The sequence below is a fragment of the Bidens hawaiensis genome, unplaced genomic scaffold (assembly GCF_021521415.1).
Source record: "Bidens hawaiensis isolate Kalapana, Puna unplaced genomic scaffold, B.hawaiensis_p1.1 tig00002153_1, whole genome shotgun sequence".
In the NCBI taxonomy this organism is placed as follows: Eukaryota; Viridiplantae; Streptophyta; class Magnoliopsida; order Asterales; family Asteraceae; genus Bidens; species Bidens hawaiensis.
Window position 1 is genome coordinate 2,880,648 of NW_027491115.1, and position 22,102 is coordinate 2,902,749.

The 22,102-nt window shown below is 36.5% G+C and overlaps 2 protein-coding genes across 2 annotated transcripts; both read left to right on the top strand.

Moving 5' to 3' along the window:
- The first annotated feature begins 1,246 nt into the window (after positions 1 to 1,246).
- On the top strand, positions 1,247 to 11,283 carry LOC143608519 (protein CHROMATIN REMODELING 19-like). The gene is made up of 12 exons (XM_077083537.1): positions 1,247 to 1,722; positions 1,798 to 1,918; positions 3,781 to 3,821; positions 3,900 to 4,150; positions 4,218 to 4,398; positions 4,481 to 4,666; positions 4,746 to 4,892; positions 4,974 to 5,132; positions 9,585 to 9,659; positions 9,734 to 9,870; positions 9,958 to 10,176; positions 11,046 to 11,283. Exons 1-12 carry the CDS (start codon positions 1,258 to 1,260, stop codon positions 11,206 to 11,208), a joined length of 2,145 nt encoding a protein of 714 aa, XP_076939652.1. The 5' UTR covers positions 1,247 to 1,257; the 3' UTR covers positions 11,209 to 11,283.
- A 1,282-nt stretch (positions 11,284 to 12,565) lies between these two features.
- LOC143608524 (uncharacterized) lies at positions 12,566 to 21,467 on the top strand. The gene is made up of 14 exons (XM_077083541.1): positions 12,566 to 12,733; positions 12,895 to 12,971; positions 13,068 to 13,226; positions 13,308 to 13,521; positions 13,583 to 13,669; positions 13,745 to 13,884; positions 14,091 to 14,171; positions 18,913 to 18,977; positions 19,119 to 19,294; positions 19,369 to 19,499; positions 20,418 to 20,505; positions 20,577 to 20,793; positions 20,857 to 20,945; positions 21,043 to 21,467. The coding sequence occupies exons 1-14, from the start codon at positions 12,566 to 12,568 to the stop codon at positions 21,406 to 21,408; spliced, it is 2,058 nt and encodes a 685-aa protein (XP_076939656.1). The 3' UTR covers positions 21,409 to 21,467.
- Positions 21,468 to 22,102: the final 635 nt, after the last annotated feature.

Sequence of the window (22,102 nt, forward strand, 5' to 3'; positions counted from 1 at the left end):
GAGACAATTACCACTTGAAATCCTGTTGATGCTCTTCAATTGCATCATTTATCTTCAATTTGGTTAGTCAGAGGTGAGTTCAATTTGGGAGAGAACAATTTGGTTAGTACGACTATTTGTTGAAGAGAACAACCAGGCCCCTTTTAAGCAATCTCCTTTTCTAAATAGCCAGCACTTTTACCTTCTTACCCTTTAATCAACCGTTTAAACAATAAAAACATATTATGTTGCTTGGAAAAATCATATCCCTTAGATCTAATAATGAATGGACAGGATTATTTCTCATCTTTCCTACCAAACACTTGGTTTCTACAATATCCAAACCCTATCACCTAGTTTGTAAAAGATGTTAGAACAATGTAAAATATTGTAAATTAGTTAATAATGTTTCTTTATAAACAATGTATTTGATACCAGTTGTGTCTGTTACATTACTATTTTACGCTTCCGCAAATCACTTAATGGAATGTGACAAGAGAATACATCTTATTGCCGACCCAAGGTGAGCTCTACCTCAGGTCTGCCCACAAAACTAGCCCTATTTGCTTCTTTCGTGTGAATTGAATAGCTGAACCACTTCCAAGAAACCCTAAACATAACACACACATATATATAATAATAACGTCACCGGGCTAGGGCTTGGGCCTCTAGTAATATCGCCCTAATGCAAACTTCGCCGAGCTGTCTGAATTGCATAGCGACGGCCACAAAATGCACTAACACTATCCGTATGTATTAATATTTATATTCATATTAATATAACTACTTATGCATTTATTAAATTTAGACGTATGTAAATAAACGAACGTAAATGTATGCTCACAAAGATAAATGAATGAATAAAACATGTGTTCATGTTCGTTCATTCAAGTAAACAATAGTTAACTCTCTTTTAACTTGTTAAAATTTTCTTGTCATGATCGTGTTCAAAATTAGCATGCACAGGTATGTTTATCTAGAAAAAGAAGATTGTTTAGGCTGCAAGTGTTTAACACTATCACGTAACGTAACGTAACGTAACGTAACGTAGGCGACTAGACTTTAACTTTCACACTTGTTTTAACACCTATATGTGGTTAAAGTTCCATTACCATTTTTCTTGATTACCGCTCGGTGCTATGTTAAGTAGAAAGATCTGGTGACGTTTTCCCTTCCGTGAGGGGAGACAAATCAAACGCAACACAACGCCATTTCCGTACTAACCTAACAACTCACTCACTCTTCTTCTTCTTCTTCTTCTTCTTCTTCTTCCTTCCGATGAAGCGAGGGTTTGAGTCAATCGAAATATCCGACGACGAATGGTCAAACCACCACTTTGACTCCTCTCGAGTACTCCCCAAACCACCAATCGAGTCCTTCGCTTTCACTTCCAAACGCCCCGACTACTCATCCGACTCCTCTGTTGAAATCATCAACCACCCTAAGCCTGAGGTTCTCGAGGACGATGACTTCGCCGAGCCTCCGTCCACCACAGTCGCTAGCCGTGGAAGGAGGTTTGTCATCGACGATGACGACGACGACGACGATTTCAACGCCCAGGATGATGATCAACAAGTGACTGAAGATGATGATGTTGTTGGAAAAGCGTTGCAGAAATGTGCTAGGATATCGGCTGAGTTACGCAGTGAGCTCTACGGCTCGTCTTCTTCGAATTCTGCTGTTAGTGTTTGTGATGATCGCTACGCCGAAGTTGATGCTTCCACCGTTAGAATCGTCACTCATGTTAGTTTGTTTCTTTCATTTGTAACTTAGGTTATTATTGATTATTGTAATTTTTTTAATGTTTGCTGTTGTTAGGATGATATATGCGAAGCATGTGGAGCTGGTGGTGATTCAGGATTCCAACCGCTTCTGAAACCGTACCAGCTTGTTGGAGTCAATTTCCTCATGCTTTTGTACAGGAAGAAAGTTGCAGGAGGTAACCTCCTCTTTCTTCATATCTTGTGTCTTATGCTGGAAATTTCTTCTATTGCCTGCCCAAATTAGACATAAGGTTTAGTTTGTTTTTAGTAGAGCTAGTAGTATGTTACATCCACAAATACCATAATGAAGAGTTAAGGACCTGGGATTGGGAATGGGAATGGATTACCATAAACTAAATTGATGCTTTCAAAGGAATCAAAGCTACATGTGTATGTCATCAGTGTTGTACAAGTCGGATTTCAAGGCCAACTAGTTGGCCCTCGGCCCCCTACCTTGGAGACTTTCTTTAAGGGAGGCGGTCGAAAGTTGGGCTAGGAGGTCAAAACTCAGGCTAGTCGGGCTAGGGTTCTCTAAAAGTCGGTCAAAAGTCTGGCTATGCTGTCAAAAGTCAGCTAGGCTGCCTTTTTGATGTGAATTATGCTTGTTTTAACATGTATAATTTCCAAAAATGATTTTTATTTATATTTATCATGTCCGAGTACTTTCTGAGTACTACGAGTACTCTCAACTCCGCAATTGGCTACCTAGGGTCTGCCTAGCGACGCTTGCTACCTTGTATTTTGTTGATGTTTATCTGCACAATCTATGGACAAGTATCTGAGGCTGTACATAAGGGCAAAAATTTCAGTAGCTGGTATTGGTTTTGAAAACATTCAGATTAGAATGCTTATTATAAGCCATAAGTTTCAAGGCCTGCAAGATATTCTATTAAATCTTGTTTATCTATAAGTTGTCTATGAACTTTGTACGAATGTCACCAACTTTTAAGATTTGATTAAGGTAGCCTATGATTTTATTCATAAACTTTAGCTGGAGGTAATGAATCCCAACATCTGTCGTGTTTAGGAGAGCCTTCATGTTAGTCAGTAGAACGAGGATTAGGGGACATGCTTTTATTTATATAATTATAAAACTTCTATGCACTCTAGTTGAAGTGGTGGAAATCTGTAGACCCTTTTCTCGGTATGCCGTGTGCCACCTCGTTGCAGAATTTGCTTGTTGTGCCATTAACGGTTGTCAGCTATCTTGTATGCCCACATGAGTTATATATTTTAAGTATACATGAAGTTTCTTTTATTAGATGAGGAATGCCAGTTTGTGAAGTTTCTATTCGATTGGTTAGGTTCAGTACAATGAACCTACTCTGACTGAGTTATTAAAGACATTACAGCCGAGTTGATCAAGCTTTAGTTGTTCTCGGTCTCATGTCTTGTTTTATGCCAGCATATAATGAGTGAGCATCTATAGATTTGTATATATATAATGTATTCCCTTTCTTTTATTTTTTTCATTTGCCTACTGTTGGCTGTTAATATGTTTTTCATTCTACTTTTATTGCTAGCTATGAAAGTTGCATAATTTAAAATGAAAGACTAGTATTTTACTTCCATGAGAAATGCAATATTTGACTTCACATTGTTGAATAGACGTTTTTGATTTACAAACAATATTTTATAAGTAGACCAAAGTCACCAAACTGCGGACCAGGACCAACCTTACCAACATATTACTAAGTTACTATAATTAATTAAGTATATTTGGAATGGCATGTTTCCAGTAATGGACAACCTATGTGTTTTTTAAATATGGGATGAGTAATAAAAAACATGATTTTTTTTATTTTAATTTTGTTTCGTCTCATTAATCTAGTACACACAACCTCCTAGTTCTGGTGCCATCGTGCTTCTTTTTCACAACAGGCACTTTTATTACAACATTTAATAGCAATGTGTTAGTGTATCATGATACTTTTATTATAAAACATCTAGTTGTATACTTGTATATCGCTTTCCAGACCATTGTTTTTTGTTAAGGCAAGTTTGCATAACCTTTTTGTTTCTTGATTTTATGCTGCAGCAATATTGGCTGATGAGATGGGACTTGGTAAGACTATTCAGGTACGCTCATGTGGAGTTTTGTTTGTGAAAGCCAAAATAATCTGCTTTAGAGTTAATGTTATTTTGATCTGTAATTAGGCAATAACATACCTTACCCTGCTGAACCACCTGGAAGATGATCCGGGACCTCATTTGATTGTTTGTCCTGCTTCTGTTTTGGAAAACTGGGAACGTGAACTTAAAAAATGGTGCCCTTCATTTACCGTTCTTCAATACCATGGAGCTGCCAGATCAGCTCATTCTAAACACTTAAACTCTCTATCCAAAAGTAGAATGCCACCACCATTTAATGTCATCCTCGTATGCTACTCACTTTTTGAACGACACAGGTTAGCAGTGTTCTCATTTATTTCTGGTTTAAACTTTTTGTTTTTGTTTCTAAGTTTCTGTGTACAGCGCACAACAGAAAGATGATCGCAAAGTCCTGAAGCGTTGGAAATGGAGTTGTGTTTTGATGGATGAGGCTCATGCTTTAAAGGATAAGAACAGTTACAGATGGAAAAACTTAATGTCGGTTGCCAGAAACGCTAACCAGCGTTTAATGCTTACAGGGACTCCATTACAAAATGATCTACATGTATGCTTTATTTTGACAGTTTTTACATAAGATAATAACAAAGTTTTGTCTCTTGGTTTGTTGAATTATTGTTTAATTGCAGGAGCTATGGTCATTGTTGGAGTTTATGATGCCTGATTTATTTGAAACAGAAGATGTTGATTTGAAAAAGCTGTTAAATGCAGAAGATACAGAGTTGATTATTCGGATGAAGTCAATCTTGGGTCCATTTATTCTAAGACGCTTAAAATCAGACGTTATGCAACAGTTAGTTGCAAAGGTTCAAAGGGTATGCTATATTATTTATTATCCCTTTCCTTCATATAAAACCTTTGAAGTATTTATTTTTTAATAATGTTTTATGGTAGGTTGAATATGTTCACATGGAACCAGAACAAAGAAACGCTTATCAAGAAGCCATTCAGGACTACCGTGCAGCTGCAAGTGCTCGTATGGCCAAGTCTGCTAATCTTCCTCGTCGTCAGATTTCAAACTATTTTGTTCAGTTCAGAAAGGTTTCTACATCTGTGGCTTATTTTCTGTAAAATTGCTATATTAACGTTATACTTTTTGAAACCATGTAACTTTTCTGCCAGATTGCTAATCATCCATTACTGGTGAGACGCATATACACAGATAAGGATGTTGTTCGGTTTGCTAAAATGTTGCATCCCAAAGGTGTTTTTGGTGATGAATGTACTTTGGACAGAGTAATTGAGGAGCTTAAGAGTTACAACGACTTTTCTATTCACCGGGTAATTATATCACTTGCTTAATAGTTTCTTTCTTTCTTTTTTTTTGTTTTCTCACTGACATGTGTTTCAGGTACGGCCTTTAGCTTTTATATATTCTAATATTATTAGCCCATCTAGTCTGGGTGCTAATGCTACCTTTCTATAATTTTTCTACTTGTTTCATTGTACTTTTGTCTTTTACATCACCTAATCTCATAATCTTTTAGAGTTTTTTTGCTATAGAAGTTGTGAAGGCAAAAGAGATAATCTATTGATACCGTTATGAATACAATGTATTGATATAGTTTTAAGAACCCTAACAGACTTAGCTAATAGGCCTGACGGCTAACTCTAATTTTTATACTAACACTCCCTCTCAAGCTAGAGCGTATATATAAAATGCTACCAGCTTTTTACATTATTTAATACAACCGGCGTTTTAACTTTTAACAACGCAGTTTTCATCGATGGTCCTGAGTGTTCCAACCCCAACGGTTTTTGTGTTCTTTTATCAAATATATACGTGCCAAAAGGTTGTTGGGACCACGTGGTGGGAATACGCGAGACCATTATTGAAATCCGCGTTGTTAAAATGCTCAGTTGTAGCATTATTGAAGCTGATGGTGTAGTTTGTAGCCAGACACACGGGACAACCACCCTTGGATTCATGAGATTATGGAAATGCTGGTGTAATAATGGAACGGGTGAAGATGATTGGTTATTCCCACGATACGAATATGATTTCTGTTATAATAGTGTTATGATGTAGGGCGACATAAGGTGGTTTTGTGTATACTACCAAGTACCAAATTACAATACTAGTCCCTATACTATAGCACTATTACTAATATAACTACCGGTCTGATACTTGGTCAGAATGATCCCATCAATAAGCTTTTCCGGGACAAAGTGACAGTCAAATTCAATGTGCTTTGTCATTTCATGGAGTGCATGGTTAGAGACAATAGGTAATGTAGCTTTATTGTTACATATGAGCTTCGTTGGGGAAATCTTGTGAAACTTTAATTAATCAAAGCTGACGATTTTGTATGTAGAGTGTTTAGGTGGGTGGTTTTGCCAGGAAGAAGCAATGCTGACTAGATCTGAAGAGTGAGCGAGAAGGTGGTCAGAAAAAAGTTATGTGGTGGCGTTAGGGTTCTTATATATACGTGTACATTGTCTTGTAGAATCGTCTCAATGAATTAAAGTTTTGCAAGAGTTCCCCATTGAAGCTCATATGTGACAATGAAGCTTTATATTGCCTCTAACCTAGTATTCCATGAGAGGACACGGCACATTGAAATTGATTTGTCACTTGTCCGGGAAAAGCTTTACTGATTGGATCATTGTGACTGAGTTTGACAAGTCTAATGATCAACGAATGGATGTGTTTACAAAATCTCTTAAGAGGTCTCTAGCAATGTTGTAAAAGTAGGTTTACAAGGCCAAGTACTCCCCGAGTACTCGCTACAAGGTGCGTCGCCGAGGGGAGTTTCTTTAACTCCGCCTAGTTACTAAGAATCGATCAAAGATGGTCAATCTCATCCAGAATCACATTTTGTCCGTTGACTTGAGCCGATTTTTACTTCAAAATAAAACATAATTCTTATTTCTATAATATTAAAGAACAAATATCATTTTTTTTAATTAATGATTAGTAATTCTTAGAATAATTAATTGTGTATTTCTTCTATTTATATTGATATTTACATATTTTGTTATAAATATTAGTAAAATAATGATACTTGACACATATATAATATTCAAAAATTTATTTTCTTTATATTTACCATGTCCAAGTACTCCCCGAGTACACCCAACTCCCCAGTCGACCGCCTAGGGTCCGTCTAGCGACTTTTGCAACCTTGGTCTCTAGGTTGAAATAAGTTGAATATCGATGTAACACACTTGGGGCATTTAATATATACTCTCTAGCTTGAGAGGGAGTGTTAGAATATATATCAGGTTTAGCTATCATGCCTAGCTAAGTCTCTAATACAAGTAATATCCTAGAAGTTCATCATCATCATCATCATCATCGTACTCAGTATATCCCACCAATAGCAATGCTATGGTAGGGTCTGAGGAGGATAAGATGTAGACAGCCTTATCTCTATCCCATAGGGATAGAGAGGCTGCTTCCGGTGAGACCCCCGGCTCGATAGTAGTTTTGCATCAAGCCTTGGACATAAGGCACATAGCACTCAATCATCGGGACACCGGCTGATCGGTGCATGTGCCCTTGTCTTTCGGCTATCAACGCCACCACATGATGTCTGATTAACCTTCCGCCACTTTTAACGTTATTTTCACGAGATTAGTAAAATAACGTCAAAATTAGTGCAATTTTACTTTTGCCCACCCGAGGGTTCACACATATGTACATTATATGCGCGCACCGCAAGCAGGGCGTAATATCCTAGAAGTTATGGTGTTTATTCAAGTAAGCATCCAAGTTTTGGTCAATTTTACAAAGCTCTAGATGGGCCATGTCACATTAATTGCATGTTGATTAAAAAGAAGTGTTATCTTTTTTTTTTATTGAGTAAACTGCAATTTCCTTCCCTGTGGTTTGGTCAGTTTTGCCATTTCCATCCAAAATTTTTTTGCACCACTTCTGTCCTCACGGTTTTATTTTTTGCCATTTCGGTCCAAATAGCTAACACCATTAGTATTATTCTGTTAACACAAATGACCAAAATACCCTCATATAAAAATTCCGACTAAGCATATATAATCTATTTCATTTCACCAAACACACACCAAACTACAGACATTGTTGCCCCCACCTGATTCAATTCAACCAAAGAGTTAATTCAACCAGAGACACATCTTCATTTTACCCAGTTCTGACCACCACCATCACCTACGCCAACGACTTTGTCTTCACCAATCGCTTGCTGGCTACCAAGTACCACATTACCACCACAATCGGTTCTTCACGATCACTTGTTCGTAACATATCCAAAATCGCTACCACCATAACCTTAAATTCTACAAACACCGACACTGCGTCACTTGACCTGAAGCATCGTAGTTGCAGACACCAAAATTAGGGAAACTGTGTCCGCAATAAACCCAGATTTGGGGAGATGTATTTGAAGATGAATCGGTGAATTTAAGGCATGGCTGGAAGAAAGGGGCGTCGAGATCTGAACCATTCCGAATTCAAACTTGACCTAGGTGTGATAGTTTTAAGTTCCGATCGATGAAATCGAAGAGAAGGGGCAGTTAATGTAGGTGATTAACCGGTGTCCATTCGGCAATTCAGGAGAAATACAACAGAGAAGGGGCGGTTAATGTAGGTGTCGATGGCGTTTGATGCATGACAGAGGAGGTTGATGATTGTGAGTGGTAACCGGTGATGGAGAGGATTAATATATATTATTTATGTAGTGTTTCATTATATAATATATAATATAATAATAGGGTTTGAAATTTAAAAACATAAATGCCCCTCATTCAACAGAATATTACTAACATTGTTAGCGATTTTGACCGAAATGGCAAGAAAATGAAATCATAAGGATGAAAGTGGCAAAAACTATGTTTTTGGACAGAACTAGCAAAACTGACCACACAACACGGATGAAAATGGCTGTTTATTCTTTTTTATAACATTTATGTATGTAGCAATGTTTTCTAGAATTAATTGTATGATTTTCTTTGAGGTTTTTAAGAGTTCATTTTTTTTTAACTTTTTAAAAAGGTTTTGTAGCTTTCATTTTTCCTGATTCATTAAAGATGGATGTAGAAGTTGGTATGCCCCTTGCAGCAATGCACATATTGCACCACACTGGTATTGCCATAAGAACGACTGACAAAAATACTTGTGCTTAAGTGGAAAGTTATACTTTATGGATCTGCTTTTTGTAACTAGTTTTTGCTACTTGAATAAGCAATTATCGAATTTTAATCTTTGGATGATTGCATAGTCTGCTTTTTTTTATTTGGTTACTTCCACTGGGGTCAAATTATCAATTCCATATAAACTACAACAAAGCTGGTTATTGAAAGGGAAACTAAAATGTCCTTTCTTATTCGATTCTTATAAAGGAATAAGTTTGAGCTCGTCATGTTTAACTTAAGTGGGCTTGAGCTCGTCTCATCTATTGTTTTACTTTTTTGTTTAGACGTGTAATTGTTTGTTTAGAATTTTAGTTATAATATGGATAATATAATTTTTTATTTTTATTAAGTAATAATGCCACTTGGTGGGAGGTCCCAGGTTCAACTCTTTGGCATGACGTTAGTTTAGGAAAAATGGTATACTTTAGTAGTATAGTTTGTCGTTGAAAAAGAAAGTAAATATTTAATATCTATTTTGTAATTTGTAAATTATATAAATAATAACTTGTTTTGGTTCATGGAACTCGATGAAGCTTTGGCACTTGCTCGTTTATTATACAAGATAGTTATTGTAGTTATTTGTTTTGGGAGCACGTCTTCATTTGTTGTTTTGTTATCTGACAGATGTTACTTTACTATGGTGATGGTAATTCAGAAAATCTTTCAGATGAGCATGTTCTGATGTCTGCAAAGTGCCGGGTATATGATAAGATATTCAAGCAAACTAATTATTTTCCTCTTAGAGAAAAGAAAATTAATTCAAATGTGTGCAGGCTTTGGCTGGTATTCTCCCTACACTTGTGCATGGTGGGCATCGGGTTCTTATCTTTAGCCAGTGGACTTCAATGCTTGACATCTTAGAGTGGGCTCTGGATGTAATTGGCGTTACATACAGACGTCTTGATGGCAGGTATCGTTGTATCCTAATAATTTGCTTTAACTAAACAACCGAGATTGTCATTGTAATAATATAACTTTTATTATTTTCTTACGCCAGTACTCAAGTAACAGAAAGGCAAACAATTGTGGACACGTTTAATAATGATATGTCTATAAATGCATGCTTGCTGTCAACAAGAGCTGGAGGACAGGGTCTGAATTTAACTGGAGCTGATACAGTCATCATACATGACATGGATTTTAACCCCCAAATTGACCGTCAAGCCGAAGACCGTTGTCATCGCATTGGTCAAACCAAGCCTGTTACTATTTACAGGTTCATCTCTCTCTTCCTACCTTATATGTGACAAAACTTCCAGTCAAATCTTTTACTTAACTAGGATGTGAGTTTCTGATACGAACACAAACGCTACACGAAATTCGCGGGTTTGGGCTTAGTTTAAACGGGTGTCAGTCAGTTTTCTGTGAAACTCATGATCATGTTTTGTTATGGCTGTGTCCGAGTCTACATGACGGGTTTGCGGGTTGACTTGTTTATTATTATTGAGTATTTTGTTTTAAATGTGTTTTATGTTTTAACATAATGTCAAATTGGATTTTAATAATCCAAACTATAACTCATTGGCTGATAATAACCTATATTGTCAGTTTGAGGTTTGACCAATAACACACATAACTTCCACTTTCATCGTCAAGGCATTTCCAGTAACATAATCATCATAGATTTACACTTGATTGATTACACACGATTTCGCTCACAATGATGTTTATGAACGAAATGAGGAAACTTACAAGCTAAAAATCGTGTGTAAATCGTAAATCTATGATGGCTAAGCTACGTAGATTGCCCTTTACAACTAAAGCAAAAGTTAAGAATGTTATTGACAATATTGTCATTATGGATTATTAGTTGGATTATTAAAATCCTTTTTGTCTAACTTGAATTAGTTTGGTATGGTATACTCTTTAAATATTATTATACTTATTATTATTATTATTTTATATACATTTGTAATTCTGGTGCTAAATTTGTAATTTTGGAGTGCCAATATGCAAAAGAGTATAGCAGAACATTAGTCTAAAAGGACCTGCGAAAGCTTGTGCCATTATTATGCGTCGGGTTCATAAACTATAGTCGTTTATGCTATGATCTAAAACCTCATACGCGATATATTGTTTTTCAAGGTTGGTAACAAAGGACACGGTTGATGAGAATGTGTATGAGATTGCAAAAAGGAAACTAGTACTTGATGCTGCTGTGCTGGAGTCGGGTGTCGAAGTCGAAAACGAAGGTGAATCATCGGACAAGACCATGGGAGAAATACTTTCAGCCTTGTTGTTGGGATGAATCCCAAACTACTTCTCTTAGTTATTGGTTTTCTTCTTGATACCTTATCACATCAAATTGATCATGTGAAAACCATTATGTGGAATTAAATTATCATTTAGGTCGCTTCAGTTTTGTTAGTAGGAAAACTTTACCACTCGCTTTTTTTTTTTTTTTTTTTTAACTTCAGTTGATTAAAACTTTTGTTATTAAGAAAAGTTCCTTTAAATTATTCACTTTTTTGTCTTTCATAAAGATTTAAATTAACATATAGTATGATTAATAGATTTGACGTTACATACCAAAATTTTTCTCACAGTAAAAGATACAAAAGAGTTGCTTCTAGTATAATAAACGTTGTTGATGTTATAAGAAAGGTAATTAACTTGTAAACTCTTTCTATAACTCAAGTAATTTATTGACGACGCAACAAGTAATTTATTGACGGCGCAACTGATTTATAGAGGTTCAGGTGATGTTAACCAATTCACTCTAGTCGTCTTTCCGATCATTTAATCGAGATTTTTCTTCACTAATTGCTTACTTAAACGGTAAGGTCGCTAATGCATCTCCTGACTAGATTAGCTACCAGTTTCTTCAATACAGCATGCCAAAATAGTGAACTTACACAAATACAGTACTATGTTAGTGTGTAAACTCTGACAAGAGTAGCATTATATCAAAAGAGTGATTACTTTCTCAAATCATCAATAAATGAGGAACACTCAAACAAATTACTAGTCCAACATCATATCTTTTGTTGCATTTTGAATTCAAAATAAGTTTTTTATGTTCTGATTTATTTTATTTTACTTGAACTTTGTTGAAGTATTTGATTTACTTTTTAAGATCATGAACATTAACACTGCATTATCAAGTTTAAAATATAAGGAAAATAAATGATAAGATTGGATAGGGACAAAAAGGAAAAGAAATTATATATTTAAAACACATTCTCGAGCTAAAATAAAATAAAATAAAAGAAAGTGTTAATTACATTCTTGAGTTAGATATCAAAGAGAAAATAGAAAAAAAATTTGTAACTTTACAATTATGTCTTCATTATTGAGTTAGATATGAATAAAAGGATAGACTAAATTAGTAATATTGTACATGACTATAAACTTTCTTTCCGAATCAGGCCATATTTGGCCGGAAAGTTTTGGAGGAAAAAAGCCATAACTTTTTTTTTCATTCTCTTTCTTTTCTTTTAATGAAAAAACTCAAGAATAAAAAAAAGAAAAATTTTTCAATATTTTTTTTTGGAAACCTTTATATAAAAAACTCGTTATTTTTCATTAAGTTAGCTTTTCCCCCAAACTAATGTTATATTGGATGTGTCATGATGAGCAATCCAATGTTGAATAAGTGAAATGAAATGTGGTTGTTCTATGTGATGTCGCTTCCGTTAACCCTGGGGATGGTTGTGTTGACCCTCAACTACTTCGCGGGTCCGGATGTTCCCAGATACGTCCTCTTGACCGTCGGCTACACCTGGTTCTGCTCCATCTCCATCATCATCCTAGTCCCTCCAGACATTTATTCTGTAATTCTTCTCCTTGCTTGCTTGCTTGCTGATTATAATAACCTAACCTAACCCTAACCCTAGTCTAGAGGTCAAATGAAATGAAATTATTAATTCATCAATCACAATTTGGAAGCTAAGTAAGTTACATATTAAGGGTGGTACTTTTCTTTCACTCTCAGGCAATTATAGGTCATGACAACGGAGGGATCTCTTTCTTTTGGAGCTGGTCATATTGGAGTACTTTCTTGCTTACTTGGTACCATTTTCTTCTTCTTCTTCTTCATCTTTTTATATATATTTCTACGCTACCTCATCATTTTCAAATCTATAACAATTGGTTTTGTCTGAGCAGGCTAGTTGTTCCTCTGATTCAGGGATATGAAGACGCTGGAGATTTTTCAGTCACAGAAAGATTCAAGACTAGCATCCATGTCAACTTGGTCTTCTATCTAATACTGGGATTTGTTGGACTCCTTGGACTTATTTTGCTCATCATGATGCAAAACACCTGGTTCCTTTCCTTCCTTTTATTCTATTAAATAAATATTCATTTACATCTTAACACTTATTTACTTTTATTTTGCATTTACAGGACTGGAGGTGTAGTTGGTCTAGCCATGGCTTGCTCAAATACTTTTGGACTCGTCACAGGTGTATTCCTTCTTGGTTTTGGTTTGACTGAGATTCCTAAATCAATTTGGAAGAATGCTGACTGGGCCACTCGCCAAAAGCTTCTTTCACATAAAATTGCCAAAATGGCTTCAAAGCTTGACGAGGCTCATCAAGAGTTATCACATGTCATAGTTGTAAGTATTTCCTTACTTTTTTTCCTCAATATCTTGTCATTGACTTTCTATAGTTTATCAGGTGGCTGAGGCAACATCCAAACAAATGTCCAAGCGTGATCCCTTTAGGCCCTACATGGATATTATTGATAATATGAAAAATCAAATGGTAATTATACGCTTTTTATGTAACTGTCATCGTCTGATGGTTCTTTCTTGAATGGTTTATATTCTCTTCTTTTAGTTGCGTGAAGATCCATCTTTCAAACCGCAAGGAGGTCGCTTAGGTGAAAATGATATGAATTATGACGCAGATGAAAAATCTATGGCAACATTAAGGCGCCGGTTAAGGGTAGCTCGTGAGGAATACTATAGATATAAAAGGTAGACTTACAATTTAATTATATTTCATTTGCAACTTCAGAAATTTCCCCTACATAGCATCATAAAGCCCTTTTTTTTTCTATATTATTGCTTACTATCTATTCAATTCATATTTTATTATTTACTGAATTGCTAGTGTTTAGTTTGCTTGTCATATACATGTTAATTACATTTGATAGGTTTATTGTCTTATTCTGTTCTTGCAGTGAGTATTTGACATATGTCATGGAAGCCCTCAAGTTAGAAGACACAGTAAAGAATTATGAACAATGCAATGAAAATGGGTGGTGCGTTTTTAAACTTAATACAATATTTTCTTCTTTTTCCGTTTTAAATTGGTTGTGCGTTTTGTCTGGTGGTAAAATAGACGGGGTCTATATATTTAGAGTAAAGTGCTAAAATTGTCCTTAAGGTTTTCCATTTCTTACCAATTACGCCCAAATTACTAACCATGTTAGTTTTTTTACGTTAGTCAAGGGTAAATTTGTATTTTTATATAGTTTAAATATAAAGACAATAAATAAAACCTAATAAAATACACTTTACTAGAAGAATGGACACCATGGCATGCCTCCATCTCCGGATTTTTCAACTCCAAGTTGCCGCCCTAAATTCACATTCCGACGCTATGATTTCCCCCCAAATCACAACACCTTACGCCGCTCGACGGGGCGTTGCTCTCCTCCACCACTGTCGCCGTATCATCCCACCTACAATGCCTCTGCTCTGACGACATTGTCTGGTCTAACATCTCCAAATTCACGTGACACATTGCTGACATCATCTCCGTTTTCTATTCCGGCCGCCGGAGCTTCTTCAACTCATTCTGGCTCTACTCACCGACGTCAACCACTTTCTCCGTCGATATACGCCACTGAAATAACTTCATTGTCCGTCTGAACCACCGTCGATATTAAGTATTGAAGCGACGTTGTTTACTCCGCTGTACAATTCACCTTAGACTTTCTATTATCAGTGTTACAAATCGGGTTCTCCGGCGACCCAACCTGCAACCAATCTAGATCCAAATCAGAGATGGGGTATGTGGATTTGATTTTTGGAAATTGGTTGGAGAGTGTTGTGTTAGGATTAAACGCACACACGAAACTGAACACGACACGAAAGCAATAAACGAACACGAGGATTTAACGTGGTTCGGTCTAAACTGACCTACGTCCACGGGTGGCAACTAGGTATATCTTTATTGAGTGACCAAATATTACAAGTACATAATGTTGTTTATATAGAGACTGAACTAGGGTTAGTAAATTATTATGCAAGAAATCTAAACCGGGCCGGGCTTGGGCCCGACCGCCCACACCCGTCTCCTCTTTTGACTTCATATAATAAACCGGGCCAACAAGGCCTACGAACCCAACAATCTCCCACTCGGAGGCCTTGAGTACTCTCGTCTGCACTCCTGATTATACTTCTGTAATCTGAACATTAAACTTCTTCTAGTTGCCACCGCCTTCTCATCAATTAACCTAAAGGCCCGTTGAAGCTCCCCGGAGCTCCAACACGTCAGTCATGGCTGAAACTGCCCCTGACCTGTTCTCTGTCCCTACCGGCTCCCACTGTAACGAACTACCGGATCCTGAGATAACCTGAGAACAAACACTCTCCATATTCAGCAAGTAATTCATAGGAGAGACTTTTACAGCTGGAATACTGGTTTTCTTAATCCACTGTCGTCCTGGAACTGTAACTGAAACACGACCTGTGTTCCCACTGTCACGATGTCCCCCAACTGATTTAACCTTCCTAGCTCGTTCATCCTGAATCTTCACTTTGGCTCTGGGTTTGTTACTTGCAAAACGAACCTTCTTCTGCCCACGAGATTCTGTGAACCGGATTTTGTCTTTCACCAAAACTGGATCCACTCCTTTCGGTGACATATCGACCATATACAACGAACCCATTTTCTTGCCACGAGCAACCACGAGATTCCCTTTGACTACTTTCCACTGCCCATTCCCGAACTTAACATCGTGCCCCTGGTCATCCAACTGCCCAACTGAAATCAAACGTTTCTTCAAACTTGGAATAACCCTCACGTCTTTCAAAGTCCAAGAAGTACCGGCTGAAGTTATCAAATCAACGTCTCCCATACCCGTAACCTCTAAAATATCATCATTCGCTAGTCGAACCTTTCCAAAATCCCCAAATTTAAGATTCTTCATCGTTTCACTACAGTGAGTGGCATGAAACGATGCACCAGAATCCATCACCCAAGCATCAACGCTACTCTCAACACTACAAACCAAAGCCTCATCACTACTGACCCCGTCATCTGTGTCGTCTTCTGTAACGTTCACCTCTTTCTTACCATTCGGACACTGATTCCTGAAGTGTCCTTTCTCTTTACAACCCCAACATTCAATATCCTTACGAGTCTTAGACTGACTCCTCTTCCTGCTCCCACTGCCTCGCTGTTTTCCCCTACCTCTACCTTCTGTGACTAGCATATTGCCTGATGATTCACCTGAACTTCTGCGTCTTGAATCTTCTCCCATAATCAGATCTCGAATCCCATCGAAAGTAATATTTGTAGACGAACTACAAACTGCAGTCACTGTTTGCGACCAACTGTCGGGCAAAGAGGATAATAACAAGAGGCCTTGAACTTCATCATCAAACTTAATGTCATCTGACACTAAGCGGGACAAGATCGAATTAAGATTATTGATATGAGTTGTAACTGACTCACCCTCTTTCATTCGAGTTGTCACTAGCTCTCTGATAAGATAGACCTTATTCGCTGCCGAAGGCTTCTCATACATGTTGGATAGTGCGTCCATCATACCACGGGCTGTGGTTTCTTTCATGACGTTAAACGCCACATCTTCCGACAACGACAATGTAATACAAGCCCTAGCTTTCTTGTCTAACTTCTTCCAATCTGCTTCTGACAACTTTTCTGGTTTTTCATCCTCAAGTACTACATCCAAGTCTTTCTGACAAAGTAGTGCCTCAATCTGCATCTTCCACCAACCGAACTTCTGTCCGTCAAACTTCTGTATCGAAACCTTTCCGTCTTCTGCCATAACAATGACTAAAACGAAAAATTGGATAAAAAAAAAAACAGAGACAGACACAGCAACACGAGCCTGAACTTAACGACTGTTCTACTGAACTCTGTTAAAAAATCAACCTATTTAAACCGCAGCGGAAATACGAACTGTAAATCAGAAACTGAAATTTTAAACTGAAACGATAAAACCTGACAAACGCGGTTAGCACTGGTTCCCGGTTTCTTTAAATTTATTCTGATTTGAAACTGTTCTTCAACGAAAAATAGAATCTCGATTCAATTGTTCTTGGCTCGTACTTTGCAAATTATGATCTCGACTCAAACCCAAATATATCCGGTCAAACTGCTCAAGAATTTGGCCCACACAAATTAAGCAAATTAGTTGGGCTTACCACCTTAATTTATGGCCCAAAGGGAATAACAATTTGGTTGAAGAAGAGTTTATAGGCCCACAATATAAAACAAATGAGCTCCTGCCCAATTTATTTACGTGGTCCAAAAGAGAACAAACTCTAGGTTTCCAACAAAATGGGAAATCAATTCCCTTGTCGAGGTCTTCTCTTGCGGCAGTGATAAACCAGTGGTGATGCAATTATTTAATAGCTTTCAACAAAATAAAAAGGACAGAACCTGAAATAAGCCACGGATCGTCGACGACTGGGTATGGCGGAACCCTATCTGACGATCACCCTTTCCTAATACGCGGCAATCGGAACCTACCGACGGTCAACAAAACTTGAACGGCAGCTACTGGTGGCGACGGCGAGCGCAACAGGTTCAACATGTTCTTCTCGTGATCCGAACCTAAGCTCTTGATACCACTTGTTAGGATTAAACGCACACACGAAACTGAACACGACACGAAAGCAATAAACGAACACGAGGATTTTACGTGGTTCGGTCTAAACTGACCTACGTCCACGGGTGGCAACTAGGTATATCTTTATTGAGTGACCAAATATTGCAAGTACATAATGTTGTTTATATAGAGACTGAACTAGGGTTAGTAAATTATTATGCAAGAAATCTAAACCGGGCCGGGCTTGGGCCCGACCGCCCACACCCGTCTCCTCTTTTGACTTCATATAATAAACCGGGCCAACAAGGCCTACGAAGCCAACATGTTGATCGATCATCGAAGGTGGTAAAGGGGAAGGAAAAGGATTTATTTTCTTGGTAGTGGATGATTGGTGATGGTGGGATTTGGTTGAAGAAAAAGACAGAAGATGTGTTTGTGTTTGTTAATTTGTTTATTGAGTTAAAAATAAAGCAAAAGTTAATAAATATGTTAAAATACAGAAATGCCCCTTAATTAACATTGAAAATAAACGGAGTTAGTGATTTGGACGTAATTGGCAATAGAAAACCATGATGGCCCAGTTGCAAAAACTAAAATTTTTGGACGAATATCGCATAATTAATCAAACCTCAAGGACGATTTTGGCACTTTACTCATATACTTATAATCTTTTGACTTAGATCATCGGCTTCTGATTAATATGTACTTCATGCTTTTGTAAGTTATATAAATTTAAAACTTATCTCTCACACCATAAATCGTAAGAAAATCAACTACGGTACATTTGTAATCTTAAAAATCATTGCTTGCTTGATAGGCCACATACACATGGCCTAAATATTTCAGGTGAATATCGTCACTTGTTTTAATCTCTTGGTTTCTTTTAGGCATCTAGTTTAGCTTTACAGCATAATTGTTTGTACCGTATGATTGTTATCAATTAATAAAGTAGAACTTAAAGGGATTCATTTGAAAGTTTTTTTTTTTAATATAATACAAAAGCACAAAAATCTGACCAACTTTTACCCAAATCATTATTCAGATGACTTTCTCATATAGCTAGAACAGACAGAGTTAGGTATGAAATTGAATTATGCTTGGATCTGTCTGAATTTTCTCAAAATTATTTGACTTCTGATGCTTGTTTTGTCACCACAATGTAAGCATCTTGGTGATAATATATAATATATTGCAGGAAATTTGTTTCAAGCTTCAGACCTGAAAGAAGTGGTACATTGGGAAGCTATCTTGATACAATGGGTACTTATGCGGTCCAGTGACCATCTCTTTTTCGTTCTTAATTCTAAAACACACACACACACATATATATGTATATGCGTATGTATAATATATTTGAAGTAAAATACTTTAATTTGTTCATGGTGGATGGTTTGTTTGTAGAACTAATATGGCGATGCATTATTTGGAGGCAGCTCAAAAAACTCTTTGCCATCCTCCTTGGTTGCATGTCGGCTGCAATTCTTTTGGCAGAGGCGACTCTCTTGCCAAGTGGTGTTGATTTGTCCGTTTTTTCTATTTTAATAAACTCTCTAGCAACACAAGAGATGCTTGTGCAGGTAAACATTCATTTCTCTTGATGAAGCTTTCTAGTTCTTTGTTGTGTATTTTATTAATTTTCTTTGGAATGCAGGTTGTTGCATTTGTCCCACTTTTGTACATGTGCATTTGTTCATACTACTCATTGTTCAAAATTGGCATGATGACATTCTTCTCATTTACACCAAGGCACACAAGTTCTGTGAGCTTGCTCATGATATGCTCGTAAGATTTACGTTCTTTTATTTTTTGGGTAATTTCATATATATGCCCCTGAAAACTTGTATAATATCATATTTACCCACTCAAAAAAGTTAGTAGTATTGGTGGCAGTCATGACCCATTGTTCAAATAACGTGTTAATTTGGGAAAGACTAAATTATATATGGCTCATTTGGGTTAGCACCACTTATGACCATGGCATGTCTTCACTTTCTTAAATTGTTTGATTTTTATTTAACGAAAAGAAACTAATTTGGTACTTTAAAAACATGATTCATTTAAACCTGACTCCATTTTGGCCATAATCTGTTTGACCCGAACCAAATTAGATCTTATTTTTGAAACTGCCTATATAACTGCATTGATCCAAACTCGTTTCGCTTATAAACCGTTTTTAACCAGAACTTATTTTGCCTAAAACCTGTTCTGACCCGTAACCCGAACCTCCACCCCCCACCCCCCCCCCCCCAAAAAAAAAAAAAAAAGTTTGCTAGGCCTAGTTAATATCAAATAAGCCCCTTCAAATACTTAAAATTTCATATTTACTTATTTCATTATATACAATTTATAGTATTTAAGCCGGGGGTCTCACGAAAGCAGCCTCTCTATTCCTACGGGGTAGAGGTAAGGCTGTCTACATCTTACCCTCCCTCCCCTCAGACCCTACCATAGCTTTGTTATTGGTGGGATAAACTGAGTACGATGATGATGACGACAATTTACAGTACATTATACCCTAATTTCTTAACTCCAAATTCTCACACCCTAACAGTTTTAAGAGAAGGGTATAAATTCCATAAGTTAAAAATGAGCATATTTGATATTATAATTTTTTGTTACTTAAATATGAGGGTAATCTGAAATTACATATATGTTCTTTAAACGTATTTTTTCCAATAATTTTGATTCAATCTGTCTCAGAATGGTTGCGCGTTATGCACCTCCAGTTTCCTTTAATTTTCTAAATCTCATAAGTCTAGATGGGGATAAGAAGACTATTTTTGAAAAGGTATATACTTTTTAAATTATTATTATTTTCCTTAAGGAAATACACTTCTAACGTACATACTTGCAATGCAGCGGATGGGAAATATCGACAAGGCGGTCCCTTTCTTCGGGAAAGGATTCAACAAAATCTACCCACTAATAATGGTTGTTTACACTCTCCTAGTTGCAACCGGTTTCTTTCACAGGATACTTAAAGTTAGTGGATTCTGGAAGAGAATTGTGTCTCAAAATGAAGCAGAAGATAATCTTGATGGTGTTGATCCATCAGGACTGCTTATTCTGAAAAAAGGTAATTCAATAAAACAAAATGGTTTTCTTGTATATAACTTGTATTATTTGTTTGCTTATGTAGAACGCTCTTCGCTTGAACAAGGTCACACCATTGGTGAAGTAGTTCCACTAGCAACAAATTTTAATGATACAAGCAGTGACATAGAGACGGTAGACATTAGTACAGTAAGAATTTAAAATTTTTTTGGTTATTTTTAACACAAGCAGTGACATAATGACTGTTAAAATTACCAATCCGCCCCTACAGGGCGTTAAAATGAAGCCAACAAGCAGCCAAAGAGACAACGGTAGGAGATATAGCAGGAGCAGTGAAGCCATCAGTAGCAAATATGCTGCTATCAGGGCCCAACGAGCTTCAAATACTAATATTGCTGCAGCTAAAGTCTCCTTGCTTGATTCTGATGAATCTTGGTCTAGTAGCACCGCCACTGATGGCCCGCCATCTTCATCTTTAATACCCTCCACCTGGTTATCAGGGCTTCAACATTTGAAGGCAAACTTACTATCGAAGAACAAGTACACTCAATTGCATGGTTCTTCTGATTCTCTAGATGATATTTTCCACAAACTGAAACAACCGCGTAGAGATGAAGATGAACTCGATGAGCTGTAAAAATATGTGTAGATTGTAAATCTAGTACTTGTTTGAATGTGCCACTCCAAATTAACCAACAAACTAGGAAATGGAAAATCTTTCACTTGTGCTTGATGATTCTAAAGGTGCTACACATCTCGAATAAGTAGTACTTTTTCAAACGTACAGCACAGAAATTTTGGTGAGCCGTAACTTAAACTACGTTTAAGCTTGGACTGAAAGACTAAACTTTGAAACAAGGCGGTTGATTTCGTTAACATTCAATGAAAACATCCAAATAAATGATCGTTGGGTGTTTACATATTTCTCCTCATTAACCTTTTTAATTATATATTTTCCAAGGCTAAAACTTAAATTATATATTTTCTCTTATTAAAAACATGTATATTACATATTTTCTCTTATTAAAAACATGTATATTACATGTTTACTTGTTTCATTAAAACTAGCTTAATAAATGACTATTGTACCTTTATGTGTACTAGGGTATTTTTTTTACATATTTCTCTCTTTTAATATATATATATATATATATATATATGGGAAAGTTAACGTGTAAATGAAATTAATGTGCTAATTGTGAGAATCAAGCAGAGTAATTATAAATACAAGTAGAGTAATTATGTAATTACTCTATAATGTAATTATATAATTACTCTACTTGTGTTTATATTTTCTCTACTTGATTCTCACAATTAGCACGTTATTTTCA

What these genes read in the sequence shown, in the direction of transcription:
- LOC143608524 (XM_077083541.1), top strand. Translation starts at nt 12,566, where the DNA reads ATGTGGTTGTTCTATGTGATGTCGCTTCCGTTAACCCTGGGGATGGTT. An exon ending in ATAATATGAAAAATCAAATG is followed by an intron (nt 13,670 to 13,744) that starts GTAATTATACGC and finishes CTCTTCTTTTAG; the next exon opens with TTGCGTGAAGATCCATCTTT. An exon ending in CAAGCAGTGACATAGAGACG is followed by an intron (nt 20,946 to 21,042) that starts GTAGACATTAGT and finishes CCGCCCCTACAG; the next exon opens with GGCGTTAAAATGAAGCCAAC.
- LOC143608519 (XM_077083537.1), top strand. Translation starts at nt 1,258, where the DNA reads ATGAAGCGAGGGTTTGAGTCAATCGAAATATCCGACGACGAATGGTCA. An exon ending in CCGTTAGAATCGTCACTCAT is followed by an intron (nt 1,723 to 1,797) that starts GTTAGTTTGTTT and finishes TGCTGTTGTTAG; the next exon opens with GATGATATATGCGAAGCATG. An exon ending in CATTACAAAATGATCTACAT is followed by an intron (nt 4,399 to 4,480) that starts GTATGCTTTATT and finishes GTTTAATTGCAG; the next exon opens with GAGCTATGGTCATTGTTGGA.